General features: G+C 39.9%; 1 protein-coding gene across 3 annotated transcripts; it reads left to right on the plus strand.

The window, feature by feature from the left end:
- Window positions 1-784: 784 nt before the first annotated feature.
- slc26a1 (solute carrier family 26 member 1) lies at window positions 785-11426 on the plus strand. 3 transcript variants are annotated; one of them, XM_035389688.1, is made up of 3 exons: window positions 785-934; window positions 7663-8311; window positions 8475-11426. In XM_035389688.1, the coding sequence occupies exons 2-3, from the start codon at window positions 7709-7711 to the stop codon at window positions 9978-9980; spliced, it is 2109 nt and encodes a 702-aa protein (XP_035245579.1). In that variant the 5' UTR covers window positions 785-934; window positions 7663-7708; the 3' UTR covers window positions 9981-11426. The 3 variants fall into 3 exon arrangements, with proteins under 3 accessions (XP_035245579.1, XP_035245576.1, XP_035245578.1); XM_035389685.1 differs by lacking the exon at window positions 785-934 and adding an exon at window positions 4518-5061; XM_035389687.1 differs by lacking the exon at window positions 785-934 and adding an exon at window positions 4519-4980.
- Window positions 11427-14514: the final 3088 nt, after the last annotated feature.

Here is a 14514-nt window from a genome sequence, read left to right on the forward strand (position 1 = left end):
AGGAAAAGCTGTTCACTTTCTGCAAATGCAGTTAATGAGTAAAGGAAAACAGTCTTTTATAGTGCACCAGTCACAGAGAACATGGAATACCAGCTATATTTCCCAACAACCACCATCAGCTAGCAGCTAGAAGAACTTCTCATAATAGTCCTCTACCCTACCACTTCATTTAAATCACACACTGGTTTCTGTTCTTCTGATGCTCTTAGTGTATTCTGTGAATGCATTAGTGCATATAGTACTGAGAATGTGTTATGTACTAATATAGTACATATTAGTGCACAATGAAATTCCGTACTTCTGTTTTGATTATTTTATCAACAAGTCTGTATTTCACATATAATTCTATAATGTAACATTTTCCCAAAATATGTGGCTGTGGAATACTGATACCATCGCACTCAACCACTTAATAAAAGTAGTGCGGAAAACCAATAAACCAGTAATCAGCAATTCAGAAGAAATGGCTCTCACACAAGAAAAAATCACTTAAACCTATTTATTAATTTATAGCGACTACTGCTACAAATAAATAAATGTGATTTTTGTTGTAGCCTTATTGTTGTGTGAGAGCCAAAGTTCATTAATTCATTCATTCATTCCTTCACTCCGCATACAGTATAAGAGGCCCAATGTTTTTCTTGGTCTGGGTATGGTAGAAACGCACAAAGCTGTCATTCTGTGCTACAGCTCAGAATGTCTCTGTCTCCATGGCAACGAGCCGGGCAGCAGCAGGAGCCCTTCCCCTCCCCCGTCCTCCTGCTTCACTCCACGATTGGAGGATGGAAGCGAGGCTGGTTTTCCCATCATCCCGTTCCATCCCTGCCGTTCCAAGCCCCTCACTCGGCCAGACCACGGCGAATGGAACTCTCCGTTGGAGGAGGAGGTATGGCACACGCATTCCTGGAAAATGCACACGGCCCTTCTGATAAGGGTAAGCTTTGCTTCCGCCCCTCTCTGGCGCTGCTGCGTTAGCCCAAACGGAGCTGCTAGCGCTAGACAAAGAGCCGGTGGATGGAGGAGAGGATAGCATCTCACATCGAAGCTTGTGTGGCTGCAATAAGTGAAAACCATGATACCATTTTTCATTTTTTGTTTTATTGTCAAGGTGGTTTTATTTTTTTCATTTGTCTCTCTTGAAAGATGCGAAATGTTGTTAAAAAGATCAACGATGTGGGTTGAATAGGATATGGATAATATTGGACAATCATCCTCAGTGACGTTTCTGAAAAATGATTATTTCTTATACTGGCCTGCTGGAGTACTTGTCATTGTAAGAATAGTCAATGTGAATTCTTTATGGAGGAAGGCTGCTTCATACTAAAAACCTTTTTACAACTATGTTGCATCTACATTATCTCTTTAATTGTAGTAGTGGATGGGGATGTGGTTGTAATAAAATATTTAGGCTTCTCTTAAATGTCCAATGATGACAGTTATCCATTTAAGGAATCTAGTCCTGAACAGAAGGCAACACTTTGTGAAGATTAATAGTGTAATATTGAAAAAACTCTATGTTCATTTATCAGGCTACATTACTAGCATTGAGAGACACTGCTCCCTGACACGCGGGCATTCAGCCATTCAGTGACCCTGGAAGGACCATACAAGGCCGAGGACAAGGGAATGTTGTAGTCTGTGTCGTCAAGGGCTACAATCCAAAGATTTGTTCTTAAGCAAACTGGCCTTCGTTGTAGTCTCAGAACTTTGGGGTTCCACAGAAGCTAGTACTGTTGTACCAGGGTGGGCCTCATGTTGGTGAGTGTTCCTTACTATTCTGTTCGAATTAAACATAGGACCCACACAGTAAAGCGTTAAATTGTGAATTTAACTGTAACCGATTTTATGTCCAGGAGGTATCACATGTAGACTATCAGTCTAAAATGTACTCTATCAGAGGTGGATTAACGCTGAACATTTTAGTGTGGTCTGTATGTCAGGCATAGTGTGCCATCACTCATTTAATCAAGACATATTACAACACTTCAGCATTTGGAAATTGCCCATTTAATGCAGCTAAGACAATTTTACTGGACCAATTCAGGTGAACTGTCTTTCTCAACTGTAGCTGAACCAGCACTGCAATAATCTTGTTGTAAATCAGCTCGTTTCTCGGGCAATGACCTAACCTTACTTGTTAAGAGGCCAAGATAGTTTGATATGATTGTCACACTTGAATCTCTGTCCTACTGCTCCTTTTCTGTCTGCTTTTTGGTTTTGTGTAATTAGACTTTTATTAATCCCGTAAACATAGTTACAGTACTGAGATGAGACAGAGGAGAATCACCCTGACAATGACGGTCACTGAAAGTAAACATTATGGATGATGTTCCACTGGTAGAAAAGTAACTCTCTCCTTCAACACTAACCATGATGATTCAGTCGATGTTTGTCCTTAAATTTCACTGTCAAATAAATGTAAGTTTCAGTTTCTTTTTTTGACAGTTTTACAAATTACGCAATCTCCAATATTAACACGCTAGAGAGTATTTTGTGCACGAACACTTTCATTTATATACGAAACACATTCAAAGGAATTGTTTGCTTTTTAGAGTTTTTAAAATATTATTGCAGTTGCGGTGTATAGATAAGCTTGTTTGGACATACTTGTGTATTTTCTCATTTTAAGCCACAAACTGGTCAAAGCCCCTATACTAGCCGTTGTGATTTTAGCAGGTTGTGAGAAACTTCTGTAAGCATATAAAATGTCCTTCATTGCAGACAAAAACTAACTTGGCCAATAAAACACATACACTACAAATAAAATAATAAAAGCAAAAAAACTCCAAAAGATATACCTTAATTTGTTATTAACTTCTTAACAACAAATATTGATTTAAACTAGCTTTATCGCACAAAGATTATATGGAACATTTTAAACTATGAATTGATGTATACATTTAATCTTACCTGAAAAGTCAGGTCGAAATTGTTGGCTACAGTCTGTCTTCTTTAAGGCACGTTCATGTCACTATGATAGAAATCAAGGGTAAACGCTCTAAATAGGCTCAAGGCAAAGGGCCAGACACTCCTTTTTTTATTTTACTTTTGTGACTACATGAGGTCAAACTTTCAGGAGTGAAATTAAGTCATGAAATCCAGTCTATCCTCACTCTGAGATTCAAAAACTTGACATTCTCCACCTTTTCACTTCGGAAGCTCTTTTTTATGCACAAAGAAAAAAATAATGACACACATGGTACAGCATGAAGACAGAAAGGAGACATGCACGTTTAGCCAGTTAATAAAAAAATCTTTATAAATTTAAAGGACTGTGAAGAAAATAGTAACACCTGACACCCTTAGGAACTCACATGACCGGTATATTTTTCCACACATTACAACATAGTTTCAACCAAAATGGAAAATATAAAGTCAAGGTCCACTACAATTATGTGACTGAGTTATTTATGCTCCAACACCACAGATATAATCAATTATCAGATTTCCGTCATCGTCAATGCAAGGGATTGTGCCCCCAGGCATGTGACAAATTCCAACTGCTTTGAAACCCTTTCGTTTAGACTGAGTGAAGGAGTGATTTCACATGAACACATGATTTCAGCTCTAACTGCACAGAACATGAAGTAGGACATGAAGTGGACTCCAGAAATTCCAGACAGCGGACTGTGCAAATAACTTATTTATAGCTTCAAAACACGTTCTAATCACAGGTGGGACCGCTATTGGTACTGAGATAACAGCAGTAATCACACAGTACAAGGGAAGTACAGATTTATAGGGATACATAGTCTTGTTTACTTGGAAGCCGAGATTAGTTTTTGTACTGATGCCCCATGTAATGTAATGGCTTTTTGGTATGCAAAATTGGTGTGGTTGTTTGTTCAAGAGCTGAACAATGTGACTAAGTTATGACACTGCAGTGTACATCATTCAAAGCACTGCAGTGATTTGAACTTGTTATATATAATTTAAAGTAATTTAAATCAATCATGTTGGAAAAAAGATCATTCAAATTATCTCATTGAGAAAGCATACATTGAGCAAAGATTCATATATTGTCACAAAACAGTCCCAAAATAGTTTCACAGGACAGCGGGGTGTGTGAGAAGTTTAACCTTCAAACTCAACTGTCATTGCAACAGGGAAAAATTCAGGTGCAGTGGTGGGACAGCAGCTCTGTATAGGAAATGGCAGACAACTGAGCAGAGCACGTACACACTCTCAAAAATGATGTATTAATATCCAACGCTTTTTGTGTTACTGCTTTTGCGTTACTTTCAACACATTTTGTGTCAAAGTTACTCATTTTGTGTAACAAATATAAAATTTATGTGTTAAAAAGGCAGACTTGTTAACACATACTGTGTTGAAAGTAACACAAAATGTGTTGTCCTTAACTAGATATAGACGTGTGTTAAAAAAAACAATGTTATGCATTGTTTTCAATGACATCTGTTTTGAGAGTGTAGACATTCAGAAGCTCTGAACCCAGGTAAAAACAATCAGTAATTTATTTCAGTGTCACACCTTATAAATGAAAAATGTGTTGCAGTGGAAAAGACTGAGAAACTTAACTAAGTCTAAAGAGAAATGTCCCACCACGTAAGATAAAACACATCAGTGAGTAAAATATTGACTTCCTTCAACCTATTGCCCTGATTTCAAAGAGATTGCACAAGGGAAGGTTCAACAAACACACTTCTACAATTTAACTAAAGAAATACAAAGCAGCTAACTGGCTCCACCCCCTGAATGAACAGCCAATAGTAAGGATTGAGAAACCCAGGGAGGGACTGCCCTCTATTATGAAAATGGCATATGCTTGAGACTGGAGTGTTTTTTGGGTCTTAGCAGACTGAGTGAGATAGAGGCAGCTCGATAACTGTGTGTGTGCATGTGTGTGTGTTTATGTGTGTGTGTTTCTGCTTCTCTCCACCGTTCTCTTGGCTGACCGCCCTGATTTTTGACAGTCAGGGTTTTCCTGAGTTCCGACAGCGTACGCCGGGCAGCGTGTCGGTGAGTTAGGACTTTCCTCTCTGTGTGAACGTTTTCTGGAAAATTCCATTAATTCGGAGCAACTTCAAACTGTTATTTCAGGTAATGGTTTATTTTATGTACATATGTAGAAATTTAGTCTATAATGAACATGCTCGCAATTTGAGACAAATACAACTTGTCCAGTGAGGAGGCAAATCCTAGTTTCAGCTACTGGCAATAAATGCAACACATTTGAGTTGGCCCAGGTTCTAATGAGCTAAGCTACCACGGCCAAATATTAGTCTTACTGTGAAGGATTAATGAAGTATTAAATTTGTGGAAAGTGGACAAACATGTGACTGAAACTGTCCATACTTTTCCTGCGTGACAATAATTCCATTCACTCTTAATTTTATACTTTATTTTTGAGCCATGCCATGGCTTGACACTGTATGGAGTTCTGTGTGGAGTACATCATTTGAATAGGAATTGGCAGCGGTGCACTGGGTTAAACCTGGTGACGTATGACACGAATGAATGAATGTCAATGACAGACTAGAACACAGCGCTGAACCTTAGGGAGTAAATGAGGGCTGATCACAGAAGACCGTATGAAATTTAAAAAAATGGCACCAGAGCTGTGCGGAGAAAGTCTATCGATTTACTCTCCCAGTGGATAGCTGCAGGCTGGTTTTCATTGTTACTCAGAATTACTTGATCATTTGAAGCAGTTGATAGCACAGTTAAATCACCTCACCTGGTTTCTTGGGTCTCACCTGGTTGCTGATTTTAAGGTGAAAACAAAAAGCAGCCACCCTGAGGGTCTCCAAGGGCAAGAGTGGTGTAAGAGTGGCTTAACATGTGTAAATTAACACATTTAATGGCTGGAACTGTCAATCACAATGTCAATCCAAACACACGCAAGAAGCTTTGGATCCTATTTGTTTATTGGCAACTCTAACAAGGCTAAGGTGGTGGTGCACAATATGGCATCATGCACAGTTTTCCACAGCTTTTGATCTGCCTATAGTAGACTTTTTTAAAGTTACTAAGGACAAATGCTCTTGTGTGCTTTATATCTGTATGTATTGTTCAGGAAAAAAATCAGTTTTATCAGTTTATTGCTTTCATTTTCACTTTCATAGCTCTGTTAAAAAGCACCATTTTTATGTCAATATAGATTGGACAAATTTTATATTCAGTCTGAAAATAATAAAGAATAAAAAATGTCTTTAGCTGTTGCAGACAGCACTCGGCCTTTGGATAACTCGGTTACCATGGATAACGGCTGCAGTTAGCTGAAATTACCTCTATAAAAGTCCAATGCCTGAGTTTCCTCAGTCACCCTATTTAAGACAGTTAGCAGTTAAGTGCAGTTGACAGCTGGTGGCAATTTCTTTTCTACTTACGGTATACATAACACACAAGTCAACCCAAAGAAGAGATAATGCATTTTTATCACCCTAGGTGACAGGATTAAATTATGAAACAGAAGGTGGACATGTTTGATTAATCCTGTGCTCATCAGGACCACTCATTATAGGAACTACTTGTTAATACATTCATTTTAAGGCAACAGAAGGAAGTCAGCAGAAGTCATAAATTCGTCTTTGAGTCTATAAAAGATGAGAACAACTTGAACTTTGCATGCAATTAGAGGAAATGTTTCATGGCCAAGAACAGGTGTTTAGAGCAACTCCTTTAAGTACAACTCCTTTCATTTCCATTGGCTGTGAATGAGATTTTCTTTTCCTACTTTTTAATACCCATTGAATATTTATGTCCATCTGTATGTACTGTTTCTGTTTCCTAACTCAACAGCTAACAAGTTTGGTTTAGAATCCTCCTGTGACTAAAACATAATGCATAATGTTGGCATTTAAAAAAAAAAAAGTATTTTTGAATGTTCATGAGAATTCCATTTGCAGATGCACGATTTTTTCACAACATTGACGTTACCATACCATTAACCCTGCAAATTATTATCCAGTTTCACTTTGTGAATAATTATACATTCACATGTCCATGACATGCTGACTAAGTATGTTTCATATGGTATTTACAGGAAACTTAAATACCCAACAGATCTTAACTATACGCTTCTACTACAGTCAGAGCCCACATATTTTCCAGAGGATTTAGGTCAGGTGTTGACTCTAATGGTCAAGAGATTGTTTGTAAACTCCTCCCCAGACCACACCTTCTGGCAGTGTACCTTGTTATTCTATGTCTTTTCTTTTGGTGCTCATGGAAGGCTTCAAATACATTCTGCAGTGACAGTTAAATGGCATTGCTCAGCAGCCATTTGTACAGCCTTGTGTGTCAGGCTCAGACCTCACCTCTCTAGTGAAAACAGTGCACTTCACTTTCCTAACAAATATTTTCTAACAAAGCACATAAGCTCTGTGTATCTGAGGCAAAACCAGCCATTCAAACTGGTGATACAAACCAGAGATTCCATCACAAATTATCAGGCAAGTGGTTGGACAAAGAGGGCGCATGCCAAATGCATCACACTCTGCTCCCTGAGATTCTGACCACTCTGATGGAAGGGTCATGCCTATCACTGCTACAGTAAGTGCTATTCCCAGACAGTGAGGCCAGAGATTCTTGAGATCTAATTGTCTAGGTTCTGAGACTAGAATTTTTGTGTCAATGTAATTGTTTTTCATAATGATCAAAGATTTGTAACTGTTTTTGCTGACTGCTTGATTCCTTCAGGAGCTGGGCTGACTGCGAACACAAGGAGGCACTGTCTCCTGCGAACATGGCAGACCGTAAGGCAGCAGAGGTGGAGCACCTGGAGCGGAGGGTACGGAGGCGACGGGGACCAAAGGATGTGATACTGTCCAAGCTGAGCCGAAGTTTTACCTGCTCCACGGCCAGGCTAAAGGTCACCCTCACGGGCTTCTTCCCTGTGGTGAAATGGCTGCCCAAGTACAAGCTGAAGGAGTACGCCTGGGGAGATGCCATGTCTGGCCTCATTGTGGGCATCATCCTGGTCCCACAAGCCATTGCCTACTGTCTGCTGGCCGGCCTAGAGCCCATCTATGGCCTGTACACTTCCTTCTTTGCCAACATCATCTACTTCTTCATGGGCACCTCCAAGCACGTGTCTGTGGGCATCTTCAGTCTCATGAGCCTCATGGTTGGTCAGGTGGTGGACAGGGAGGTCTACCTGGCAGGGTTTGACCTTAGTGAGGAAGGCAAGCCTGCTGTCACCAGCCTGAATGACATGTGGAATGGAACTGTCATCTTCAATACCTCTGCAGTAAACCTGACCTTGGGAGGCTACAGCTTGGAGTGTGGAAAAGAATGCTATGCCATCAGTATTGCTGCAACTTTAACGTTTCTGGCTGGAGTATACCAGGTATTGAGAGCCATGGTTTCACTTTACATTCCCATTCAGTGTTCACTAATTTCTGGGCTTCTTTCAACTAAAAGAAAAAACTGCCTACCTTTTTTGAACAATTCAGATTTTGATTTGATGTGTATCTGTTGATGTTGACTTTGCTCACTTGCCTTCACTGTAGGTTCTGATGGCTGTCTTCCGCCTGGGCTTTGTCTCTGTGTACCTCTCGGCTCCGATGCTTGATGGCTTTGCCACTGGTGCCTCCCTCACTATCCTCACCGTGCAGGCTAAGTACCTCCTCGGGCTGAAGATCCCTCGACACCAAGGCTACGGCACGGTGGTGGTCACCTGGATCAACATTTTCAAAAACATCCACATGACGAACTTCTGCGATGTGATCACCAGCGCCATCTGCATCACCGTCTTAGTGGCAGGGAAGGAGCTGCAAGACCGCTACAAGAGCCGTCTGAAGATCCCCTTGCCCACTGAGCTGGTGGTGGTGGCGATGGCCACACTGGTGTCCCACTTTGCCGACCTTGGTGGACGCTACAGCTCCAGCATCTCTGGGGCTATTCCCACAGGCTTCATCCAACCAGAGATGCCCAGCTTTCAGCTCATGCCACGGGTGGCCCTGGATGCCATCCCCCTTGCCATCATCAGTTTCGCCTTCACCGTCTCGCTATCTGAGATGTTTGCCAAGAAGCACGGCTACACCGTCAGGGCCAACCAGGAGATGATAGCCATTGGCTTCTGCAACATCATCCCCTCTTTCTTCCACTGCTTCACCACCAGCGCTGCCCTGGCTAAGACCATGGTGAAGGACTCCACCGGATGCCAGACGCAGGTGTCCAGCCTGGTGAGCGCCTTTGTGGTCCTCCTGGTGCTGCTTATCTTTGCCCCCTTCTTCTACTCACTGCAGAAGTGTGTCCTGGCCTGCATCATCATCGTAAGCCTGAGGGGAGCCCTACGCAAGTTCCGGGACGTGCCCGAGCAGTGGCGCCTAAACAACGTAGACGCCATCATCTGGACGGTGACCATGAGCGCCTCAGCTCTGATCAGTGTTGAGATTGGGCTGCTGGTGGGAGTGGTATTCTCCATGCTCTGTGTGGTAGTTCGGACCCAGAACCCCAAAGTGGCCCTTCTGGGTCAGATCCCGGACACTAGCCACTATGAGGACCTTGGAGAGTATGATAACCTCCTAGCAGTCCCCAAGGTGAAGATCTTTCGCTTCCAGGCCCCTCTGTATTATGCCAACAAAGACTCCTTCCTGAAGTCGCTGTATAAAGCAGTGGGCCTGGAACCCTTCCTGGAGGTCGCCAAGAGGAGGAAAGCTGAGAAGCGAGCCAAAGATCCGGCCACCAAGCAGGCCAAAAGCTCGGACAGCATCAACGGCAATGTGGCTACGGTCCTGGTGACCAGAGACATCCACACCATCATTCTAGACTGTTCCGCTATGCCCTTCATAGACACCCCCGGCATGCTGACTTTAAAATTGGTCATGAAAGACTACAAAGGAATCGGTGTCAGAGTGCTGTTAGCCTGTTGTAACCCTCCAGTCATAGACGCACTGAAGCGTGGGTTTGTTTTCGGGCCAGGCCACAAAGACATGGACAGTTTGACCTTCCACAGCGTCCATGGTGCCGTCCTCTACGCTTACGACAATGTGGATGCGGAGATGGCCGTGTAGCGAGGAAGAGACTCTCAATTCACAGTACCCGCTGTGGACTCCACAAAGCTAACAATTTATGGGTGTCAAAACATTTTCTGAATGTTAGGAAAGTTGGGGTAAATGTTCTCATCATGCATATTTGTCCAGTTTCCAGGATGTCTATTTAACATTAAGTTACAAGGAACATTTCAGGAACAGCTTTTTAAAAATTATTTCAAATGTGGACAGCTATTCCTGTTTATTTTACAAGGAGCATTTTAAAAATGTATTTAACACATATCCTTTGTGGTGTTTTTTTCATTAAACTACATGGAAACTATCCTTGTTTCTAAATATGTTTGTATGCCACATGCATAGGACATTTTTCTGCAACTTTTTCTGACATTTTGGAAGTGTTTTGTGTTAGCTGGGTAAGGCACAGTTTTGTAAATGAGCTGGAAATCATGTGCCTCAATTGTGGCTTTCTATGTCTGCTTACCAAGATCATCCAAAATTTCACTACTTCATGCCATTTTTCATAAAAATCAAGTCTAACACTAACACTTAACAGGTTATAAGGATAGTCCTCTGGATTTTGTGAATCACGACAAGGCCAAGCTATAGATATTCAACTCCAATTCCCAATAACTGACTATGGAACCTGAATTTACAAGACTGGAAATCCTGTCAGAGGACATTACCTGAATGCCTTAATCTATGCATAGACATAGCTCTGAGTTAATGTTTAGTAAACTATGTTGATACTTTGCACTGAGGTCAAAGATGTTTTTGTTTATGTTTTTAAACACATTCAAAAGTATCAATCACAAATGTGAAAGTAGCTCTTATTAATGCCCTTCATTGAAACTGTAAGGATTTGTTTAACTATGGCATGCACAATATGACAGCTCAGGCCATATAAGCCAGCTTTGTGCTGTTAGACTTCATGTGTAAACAAAAAAATGACACCAAGAAAATGATTTAAATAAGCACCACCAGTCTGAAATATTGTGCAAGATGATAAAACATGCTATCAGTACAATCTCATAGTAAATCTCGTACAAAACCTAATTTTTACTGTGTCAATTTTCCAGACATTTATACTATCAACATGTTTAGAATGAATCACAATGAAGAAAACATTTTAACTGTTTTATTGAATCATTGTTTTTCCATGTAGATTACATTTTTTGTCATTGTATATAAGACATCAAGACAGGTGTTAATGTGATACTTGCAAAAACAGTGTTTGGTTAAATATTCTTCAGGACGTTTGTGTTTATGATCATGGAAAATGTATTTCTTTGTGAAATGAGGCAACATTGTGCTCCCACGGTCATACGGAGCATTGTGCATCAGTGATATTTAAATGACAGCTACAAAGTTAATTATTGATCAATAAATCAACAAGATTCAGCGTTGACTAATAGGACAACATCCGTTTCTTGTTTAAAGTGTCTTCTAATAAATTGTAAAATAATGTGAGGAGCCTTGCTTCATTATGACACAGCATTCAACAATAATCTAAAATGATAACTTAGAAAGGAATGGATCACTTACAATGGAATACTAAGCACAAGTCACAAGTATTAATAGATCAACCGAAAAAAAGAAAAAATATCACCTCTTCTTCAATATCAATGTTAAATCTGCCGTCATTAATATGGCATGTCCATGGAGGCGATTCTTTAAAAAAAACCTGTTGTACCTACTGTATGTGTTTTGGCTTACTTAGCCTTCGACACCCTGAGGTTTGGGTGAAGGAAGGGGCTCAGTGTCCTTTAAGATACAAGTATACATAATGCGGCAGACATTAATTCCACCTAGAACATCAGAATACATAATGAGGCGAACAGGCCGATCAGCCCAGCTAGAGCACGAAAATACATATTTATGACCAAAGGCCATTCAACTCAACAGAAACATAAGAACAGGCCATTCAGTGCATGTAGAACATAAGCACATAATAATACATAAAGATGAGGATGGATAGGCAAATCAGTCCACCCATACCAAAAAATGGACGGATTCTTTCTGGAAACAACAGATATACTGTATAATGGCCATTAGAGCATTCAGACTGTTGCTCTGAGACCTTCAAACATAAACACAGATGGCCAGAAAGCACTGCTCTGTTGCTTCTTTTATCCAAAGGGCTGCATCTGGTTCCATTTTGAATTTTGATGACAGAGCAAACCAAAGAACTCAGTATGCTTAATGGCTTGATGACATATGATTTGGGACCATCTTTGAGACAGAAAACATCAATTTCACTAGAATTATTTGACGAACAGGGGAAATAGCAGATTCACAGCAGCTTCCTACACATGGATCTCCATTTTGTGCCAGAGCATTTTCAATGATGTCATGAGCACATGGACTTCACAAGACATGATTTTGTGAAAATTTGATGGACAGATGAATAAATGCTGTCCATAGGCTGACTCAATATTTTTATTTTTGCATCGTTTTTCTAAACAAACATAACCAAACATCTCAGAAATACAAACTTAATGCATACAAAATAAATTACATGAATGCATTCATCATATCTGGGAGACAATTATGAGAGGAAAATATGTATATTTTCAACTCAAAGGCAAAGAGAAAAATGAAAACCTTACACTAGTGATCACTGGGGAAATCCCCCTAGACATAAAGCTGGCAAAGATGACTCAATATAATTTAAATGCAGAATCCACCCTTTATGAAAGGTAGTCTTTGTGGAGTGGGTGACACAGGTTACATATTTCATGGGTATACAGTCCACATTATTTCATACCAGTTCTTTCTGACTGGTATATTGCACTCAATCCATGCTAATAAGATATTTCTCCTGTTAGCAAATGATAAATTATTAAACAGTCTCATACAGTGACGCTAGATGAAGGGCAAAGCCACAGTAATGTCCACCTGAGCAGGAACATGTAAAGTTACTTATTTGCCAATTAAATTTCTTTTGCATGTACCCTGAAGGTGCATATTTGTGGAACAGAAACTTGACTATTAGACTTCAACATGACCATTGCATTTACAAAAATTGTGTGTTGTTACTATTGAAAAGTAGGGTAAAGTAAAAAATTTGGCCTTTCAGTCAACCACATTTAATGCTTTTTGAAAATGGCTTACAAAGCTTGGGTTTTCAGAACGAGACCCAATTGTTTTGTTTTTTTAATTTTTTTCTTAATTTATTTTTTATAGCAATATGAATTTAATTTAAATTTGTAACATTTTGTAATTGTCTGGTTTAGATACCAGATCTTGCGGTTCGTTAACTTCAGCTGATGGAGGTCTCCCCCAGCCCAAACTGGTCCATAGTGTAAAATACTGTAGAAACAACCAGTCAAAATCTTTATCTTTATCATGAAAGAGCACCAGGTCATTCAAGCCACCAGTGTTAAAGAACTAAATGATTATTTGTCACAAAAACTGTACCATTTTACAAGGGCAGTTTGACCTTCTAGGATAAATAGCAAAGCTATTAATATATTAAGCTATTTAGAGGGCCAAAATCTTGTATGATAGCTTTTCATTAGCATACAACAAAGCAACAGGCCTGAAGGAGGCACAATTCTCAGGGCATTTGCCTTTCCTGGCAATTGGAAAGAAGATGAAGACGTCTTAATGATTGCAGCAGGATTCTTGTCTCAATCAAGTGGTTTAACATAGCTGAACGAGGGTCCAGGAGCAAGACTAGCATCTCCTTATAAAATTCACATGCAAAACCACCAGGACCACACTTTAGAGCCTTAAATGCTAACAGGGCTTCTTCTCTTGTAACAAGGGCATTTAACAACACTTTCTGCACATCTGAGATAAACCTTGACTTTCCCAGTTATTTTGTGACATAAGAATATTCTCATCATTCAGGCGAGTTTCTTGTAAAAATACAACAGTCATACTTTCTCATCTTTAAAAATGAAAAGAAATAGTTCCTTTCGGCATGATTGTGGACCACCCTATTGTCCATGTACAAAATTTCAAAACATTATTTGCCATACCTTAATATCATTGTAGCTGTATCCGTGCAAACATGTATGTGTTGATGTTTTGGACTCAGGACATTTGTTTTTAAACAGGAGAAAAAAAATCTGTTTCCTCATTCAGAGACTGAATGGATGCTTTCTGCATTCATACATGATCATGGTCTGACCCCTGCTGGTTGCCAAAACACGGTAAACTCAGTCTAAAACAAAAGATGAAGAAAACACGGCCGGGTTTAACCACTTGTACAGAATAATTGGTAATTATGTGTTTATTAGGATTTGAATATGACACAACATATGGGAAACATGTTTTTTTTTTTTAATAAATGGGATTTTTTTTAAATTTGGGAATACTACGGGAAATGCAATATGTCTACCTGTTGCTTTATTATATTAAATCATTTTTCTTATCGTCATGCTATATCATTATGGGGTTATTTAGCCTGTTTTGTAATATTTGGGGATGGTAACCCCCCCCCCCCCCCCCCCCCCATAAATTACACTCTTGATTTCAGTTACTGTGCAGGAACTGAAACGTTGGAATAGGCTACACAAAGTTGACTACTCCAGCAAAAATACATGTTGAG

This window comes from Anguilla anguilla, chromosome 14 (genome assembly GCF_013347855.1).
Source record: "Anguilla anguilla isolate fAngAng1 chromosome 14, fAngAng1.pri, whole genome shotgun sequence".
NCBI classification, from domain to species: Eukaryota; Metazoa; Chordata; class Actinopteri; order Anguilliformes; family Anguillidae; genus Anguilla; species Anguilla anguilla.

What these genes read in the sequence shown, in the direction of transcription:
- slc26a1 (XM_035389688.1), top strand. Translation starts at nt 7,709, where the DNA reads ATGGCAGACCGTAAGGCAGCAGAGGTGGAGCACCTGGAGCGGAGGGTA. An exon ending in TTCTGGCTGGAGTATACCAG is followed by an intron (nt 8,312 to 8,474) that starts GTATTGAGAGCC and finishes CCTTCACTGTAG; the next exon opens with GTTCTGATGGCTGTCTTCCG.